The sequence below is a fragment of the Cheilinus undulatus genome, linkage group 4 (assembly GCF_018320785.1).
Source record: "Cheilinus undulatus linkage group 4, ASM1832078v1, whole genome shotgun sequence".
In the NCBI taxonomy this organism is placed as follows: domain Eukaryota; kingdom Metazoa; phylum Chordata; class Actinopteri; order Labriformes; family Labridae; genus Cheilinus; species Cheilinus undulatus.
Window position 1 is genome coordinate 45,115,375 of NC_054868.1, and position 6,984 is coordinate 45,122,358.

General features: G+C 43.6%; 1 protein-coding gene across 2 annotated transcripts; it reads left to right on the forward strand.

The window, feature by feature from the left end:
- The first annotated feature begins 70 nt into the window (after window positions 1–70).
- Window positions 71–3,486, forward strand: LOC121508730 (cell death-inducing p53-target protein 1-like). Of its 2 annotated transcripts, none has more exons than XM_041785775.1 (4): window positions 71–266; window positions 349–474; window positions 2,865–3,039; window positions 3,141–3,486. In XM_041785775.1, exons 1-4 carry the CDS (start codon window positions 206–208, stop codon window positions 3,256–3,258), a joined length of 480 nt encoding a protein of 159 aa, XP_041641709.1. In that variant the 5' UTR covers window positions 71–205; the 3' UTR covers window positions 3,259–3,486. The 2 variants fall into 2 exon arrangements, with proteins under 2 accessions (XP_041641709.1, XP_041641707.1); XM_041785773.1 differs by having other exon boundaries at window positions 76–266; window positions 346–474.
- Window positions 3,487–6,984: the final 3,498 nt, after the last annotated feature.

Below are 6,984 nucleotides of genomic sequence, written 5' to 3' on the forward strand. Positions count from 1 at the left end.
AAAATGGAGTTGTATCATTTTAAAGGGCACTGAACATTGATTCATGGGTAATATGATCTTGAACCAATCAGAGAAGAGAGCAATTAGTTCCTCTCCACTGCACCTGCTTGACCTACAGGCAAACTGCTGCTGGCTGCAAGCACCAAAATCCATCCAGATTAAAAGCCCTTTTAACCTGTGGTTGACTTTGACAATTAACAGTGAAATGGAGTCATTATCAAAGATGGATGAGGTGTTTCCTACACCTCCACCATACTTCTTACCAGGTAAAATCCTCTCCCAGCCTACATTTCTACTCATATGCATGAAAAGGAACATGTATGTGTTTGTTTGTTTTTTCCTCAGATGAAAGTGAAACAGGACAAGATGTCAGAGTATACCATGTCCACTCACCTTTTACCCCTCCACCACCTCCGTCATTCTCCTTTTCTCCTGGTGTTGGCTGCTCCACACAAAATCACACACCTGTACAAGGTATGTGCTCACTCTGTTTCAGTCCTCCATTTTGAATATGTTCACTTTGTCTACATTTTAGATTCTCTTCCCTAATAATTCAAGTGCATGTTTTCAGTAATGGCTACTTTTAGTTGTAATTGTCAGGTTGGGCTGGTAAACTATGACTTTAATGTGATTGTCCAAGAGATTTAAAAGTGGGAAACAGGGAATGTATTAGGAGGGAAAAAACTAAAACATGCAGATTTAGGGGCAGAAGCTGAACAATGAGGATGTAAAGTTAGAGTTTGTCTGGGAGAATTGGGATTAGCATTTCTCAAGGCTGGCTCACACGAAAATAATTTTTTACAATATTAACCAATTTTGTAAATAACAGAGCCTTTAGCCTTTTAACTTCAGAGTAAACCAGCTTAATGTGGCTAGTAGTTAGCTATTCACATCTATTGCTGTAGCAATTTTGGTCCAACTTCACTCCTAGTCAGCTCAAATGTGGAATGTTTTGGACACACAGAAACACTTGTGTTGCTGCCACAAATCAACAAGCTGGTCCTTCATTTCTGACATTCATCAAACACCATGCCTCATGTTTACTGTGGTCACCATGGCTGTGTTTGTTGTGCTTCCTCCTTGGATCAACCTGACTGGCTAACGCTATGCTGCATGTGACAATCCAGAGTCCATGCTCCCCTGCACAACAGGATTTCTGATCATAAATATTGAACATGTTTAATATTTCACTAGCAAGGGCCATACCATCAACAGGATGTGATTTGACAACTATTTATTGATGATTTTGGAATGATTCATTTGAGCAGTAATGGTTTAGGGAAGCTTTGGGAACTGCAGCTCCCGGGCACAACAGTCGGCCTTTTAAGAGCCCTATGGATAGGGTGAAGAGAGAAATAGAAGAAAGAGGAGGGAGAGAGGGTTGCAGAATATGAGAACAAGAGAGGTGGAGATGGGCAGGTTGGAATTTATAGGAACGTAGGAAGAGGCGAGGTTGAGGTGTGGACCTGCTTCGGAAACTTTGCTATATAGGATTCTTCATGATGTCAAAGTGGAGCAGCCCTGACCACCTCTGAGCAGACCATGGAGGGTAAAATCAGTCTTAACACACCTCACACCACAGGAAAATCTGGCAAAGTAATCTTTAGATTCCCAGTTTCTTTTATTGATGAGAAAGCTAATAATTAACTTGCTAAATTTGGGAGAAGGGGTGGGATCAAATATGTGTATACTTCTTCCCACTCCTTTTTGGATGTACAAACCAAATCATTTAGTGTTGTATGCTTTTTATGTTTATCCACTACTATATGAACATTATTTTATCATTTTCGCTTTCCCCCTTTTTTGCACGTTCAACATAAACTTTCAAACAAACAAACAAAAGAACCATCAGATAATTGGGCCTTTGCCAACTTCGGTTGGTAGAGGGAATAAGGCCCAAAACTGGCATGATCATCTTGTACTGCTTACCAGCCTTAAGCTAGGAGTGCAGGGACATTTTGTGCATCTGATTTATGATGATTTATGCATACAGATGAATCGGGTATAAGTTTTGATGTGCAGTAAGTTAGTTATGTTTTGCTATGCTACAGTCTGGACAACGACTTTGATTGACATGTATACAGAGAAATACAGACCAAAGGTTGCAGACATGGTGCATTGTTTTGGCATTTTAATTGGCTAAAATTTGGACTGGAGATGTTAAAAATGGGACATATAAGGGTTTTATAGATTTGTGTTGGGACACAGGAGGCAGAGCCTGACAACGGGATGTTCCTGGTTAAATTGGATCATTCCCACTTAAATCAGGACTGTTCCTGTTAAATCAGGACTCTTGGTTAAATCGGGACCGTCCTGGTTAAATTGGGTACGGTCACTGTAGAGTAGGGGGAGGTAGAGCAACTTCCAAGGGACCCTTTCCTTGTTGTTTGTGGCAGAAATGAGTGGCCTTCTGCTCTGGTTTTAAGCATCAGCATTATCCATGGTTTGCACGTACAGAGCCTGGGTGTGTTGAAGGTGGTGATGCTGTTGGAGCCGTGATAACCATGTGGTAGAGAAGGCGTGATAAAGAAGGCAGGTGGCTCTGGGGTGCAGGAGTTCACAGCTCAGCCTTCTGGAAGTTCCCACTCGACAGCCCTGGTGAAGTGCTGTCTTTTTGCTACACATCAAGTCTGCATGGTTGACAGTAGAGGCCAACATTAAGGGCATAATTGGGTTTAGGGATTTCCTCACTCAGTGCTTATCCTCTCAGTGGGGCACACGTATCTTGTGTTTATTTCAACTACAGTCCTGATCAGATCATGCTGAGAGTGTTGGGTTGTTACTCATCAGAGTGTAACATGTAATACTGAAATGTTCTTTAAAGACAGGTGACTCGTTTACTTCCCTCCTCGTCTTCTCTCTAGCGTCTGCTCTCCCTCTGTCGACTACCATACCCAAGTTTGTGAGCTACGAGACTCGGCTGTCTCGCTACCCGGCTCTGACAACCTGCCTGTCCTGTCAGACTCAGGTCACCACACAGGTCACCTACCAAGTCGGCACTCATGCGTGGCTCATGTGTCTGGTGTTTGTGTTATGCGGGTGAGAACAGATTCATTTAAACAACTTAATCTGTATAATCTAATTACCCAGCATCGATCACACACATAAACAAAGACTGACGTGGTGTTTCTCTCTCATAGATTGCTGCTCGGATGTTGCCTGATTCCATTTTTTTTTAACCATTTCAAGGATGTCTATCACACCTGTCCTCGCTGTCGACGGGTTCTGCATATTCACAGGAGAACGTGCTGTGAATGAGTTAATCTCAAGTGCCATCTCTCTGTTGGAAAAGTCCACACTGGTTATTGTTGTTAAACGTGTGCATGCTTCTTTCAAAGTCAGTCACAATGACTTTAATGTAAATTTACTTTAAATGTATGACATATGAGAAGAAACTTCTAAGTTCCTATTATATTAATACAAAAATTTTAACTGAATTTTAATCATGTTTTGTAACAAAACCATTCAAATAAATGTTTGTCTTTTTTTGAAGAAATGGGGCTGATTTTTGGGGTTGGGGGGCGGGGTTCTGGCTTGTATACAAGTGTATAGCATAGGAAAAGGACGTTTCAGAGAGCCTGAGTTACCAGTGTAGGTGTGGAAAATGCAAACCCATTCGGATCTCTCCTGCTCAAAACTTTCAAATGAAGTTTCTCTGCTCTCTCTTTCAGCCCAGTTACTCTCCATCTGTATAAGTTCTTCTTCGGTGTACTCTGGTTCATACAAATATCTTCTCATATCAACAGTAAACGGCACATCATCATCACTCAAGTCGAGATTGCTCATATTGTCTTTGTTTTAGCTTGGTATGGTGTTACTATCCCTGTAGAAGCCCGCAGACCCACACAGCTGATCAGAGGATAACAGTGCGTAGTGGAAGGAGACAAAATGCCGAAAGCTGCATCGTAAATTTGTGCCTGACACAGATTGTAGACAAAGCTGTAAAAAGTACTTTGATCTAAAACTGTTAGAAAAACAGATGCTGGTTTGATACAAAAAGTGAAGTGGAAGAATTACTGTTTTTTAAAATTAAGCAGCTTAAAGCCAGGTGTACACTATGAGGTTTTCAGCTGATTCAAACATGACTCAGTTGGACTTTTTAAAAAAGATTTATTTTGGGGCTTTTAATGATAGAGGAGGACAGAATCTGAAACAGGGATGAGATAGTTGGGGAGACATGTGGGAAAAGGCCACAGATCGGGTTCGAACCCAGACCACACTCGTACATGGGGCATGCCATAAACCACTAGGCCGTCTGTGCACCAAGAAGTCATGTGACTTTCAGTCTGATTGTGCATTGACTTGGTTTCTAACATTTTTGATATTTTGGCTGTACGACTGCACACTCTTACAGTGAGAGCAGAGCCATGAGGAGAGAACGTCAAAAATAACGTCTTATAGAAGATAAGTCTCATCAGCAAATCAAATCCCTTCTGTCCTGATGGAGGTGGTGTCTCACAGTGGTGATCTGCAGCCAGACCCTCCTCGTATGTATGTAGAGTTATGTCACCTCTGTTTCTCTCCACAACAGACCAAAATATCATTACAAATATGATACTGACGGAAATCCTTGGCAGGGATGAAGTAGGAGAATGTAGTGCTAACCATGATTTGATTTGAAAGAAGAGAGAAATTTAAAAACTTAACATAGATAAATATAAACCCTGTGGGAAAGTCAGTAACAGGACCTTGAGTCAAATCAAATCCACTTTATTTATACAGTTTTATTTATACAGAAGTATTGCCACTTGAGTTCACAGTAGGCTAACTCACTCTCACCTGACATTTTCTCTAGTCATGATTACAGCTCGCGTGGGTTAAGCTGCATGTGCACTTGCACTGTGTGTCCTAAGGATTAGAAATGTGTGTTTATTTTGGATCTTTGAGCCCTCGGGATCTTTGGGTTGTGCACGCCTTTTGCAGCGTGCCATGCCCCGCCCTCCTCCTCCTCAGGTATAAGCTTTGTGTTACTCCAGGCAGGATGAGCACCAGAGGAATCCCAGCAGAGACGCACAGCTGACCCCTGCATGGAGGAGGATGCACCAGAAGACCTCTCCTCTCTCTGTGAATCTGTTTCCTCCTTAGTGTTCTCCTCTTCTTCCTTTTTCTTCAGCCAGTTTGAAAGCACAACAGAGCTTCTTTCCTATTTGATCCTGTGTGTTGCCAAAATGCCGTTCATCCCTCCCGTGTCGATCGCTCGATCTGTGTCAGGACTGACTGGGAAGGAGAGACACATCAGCAATTCGTCAACTTCGTCTACTTTGGACAAGGTGAAGACCCAAAGGGAGGATAAAGGCAGCTCAGTGAAGGACAGACTGACGTTAAACTTAAAGCAGCTGGGGAAGAAGAGTCAACCTAGAAGTAATGTGCAGACATCCAAAGGAGTGTCAGGAACAGAGCTGCATGCAAAGAGAAAGGACAGGCTGTTGCCTTCATCGCAGACAGACAGCGTCCCTGCCTCCAGCTCAGGGGAATCCTTCTCTAAGCCACAGCAGCACAGACATACCTGCCAAGGCTCTTTAAAGAGTGAACCAGAGGTCAAGACCAGGGTCAGGCACCAGGAAGAGGCCCGCTTCACTCTCACCCTCACTCCTGAGGCTGTCCTGCTGCTGCAGAGGAGGAACAGCGAGAGACGTCAACATTCATCTTCCAGGAATGCCGGGAGCGTTTCCGGGAGCGCTTCAGACTCCAGACGCAGAAGGGAGAATGTTCCTAAGAGGCATCAGTCAACCACGCAGAGACACAGCACCCCGAACAACAGAGCGGCTACTAAAAACAACGGCGATGCTGAACTGGCAGACATCAGCACGTTTGTGAAAATCTCACTGCTGAATGAGAAGCACAAGTATGATGATGTGGAGTACGAGGAAGAGGAGGACTACGGTGTGGATGAGCGAGTGGTGCTGAAGTGTACAGAGTGGCTCCGTGGGCTGGAGAACTCACCTGTGACTGTGGGAAATGGTCTGAGTAAGAGTGCAAGCGGGGTGAAAACCTTCTGAATGTGGAGTAAAAAGTTCTGATCATGATCTGACCTGAGAGGGAAGGAGAGTCTCTGAGCTGGTCTGGTGCGGTTTGTGCTATAGATCCCTCCATGATCTGTGTTAAACTTGCTTATTCTTCTAGAGTGAAGTCATCAGAACTCATATTTTACTTTAAAAAAACTTTAACTTAAAGCTCCTGTGAGGAACTTTTCTGTTCGTGTTGGTTTTGGCGCCCCCTGTGTACATAATGGTATCTTATCTCTGCTGTTTTTGTGTACTCTGACAAAAATGTCACCCTGCTTTCATTTAACAGTCATAACATTCATCACTGTGAATCTTTGAGATTAAACATGGAACAGTAAGACCATTTCTGCAGTGTCCAGTTAGTCATTCAGTACGTTTACATGCAGTCAGACAAAAATCAAATCGTTGCTTTGGTCTGACTCGACTTCTAAAATGCACCCAAACATGTTAGCCTTACTGAAACTGTACGATGGCGTAATTGTGCTCAGGCCTTGTTGGATTCGATGCACTGTGAGTGCAGGCCAGCAGGGAACTGGGAACAGTGGGGCAAACTGACCTAAGTAATGCAATTATGCATCAATTTACTCTATAGTGCCAGGAATAGTGGTGGGTGAGTACTGGGATCGTCACTTCCTGGATCGTTCATGCTCAGAGTCAGGGACTGCTGAGGTTAGTGATGCTGATTGGTCAGATCGGCATCATCACTGGTAGAGAAAACAGAGAATGTCTCTGTGTGAGTTAGCTTGGAGAGAGGATGGCTCAGGGATGCCTGGAGATCACTGTTCAGCCCTCTGGAGGTGTCAAGGTATTAACTGAAAGAAACAGTAGGGTTCCCTCTTGCCAACCCTGGCACAGTGTAGGGTTTCTGCTGCCAATCGTCCTGCATGGTTGACTTGTGAGGGCCAACATTAAGGGCTTACCTGGGTTAAGAGATTTCTTCTCTGAGCGCTTAACCTTTAGTAGGGCACAAGTAAGTGTT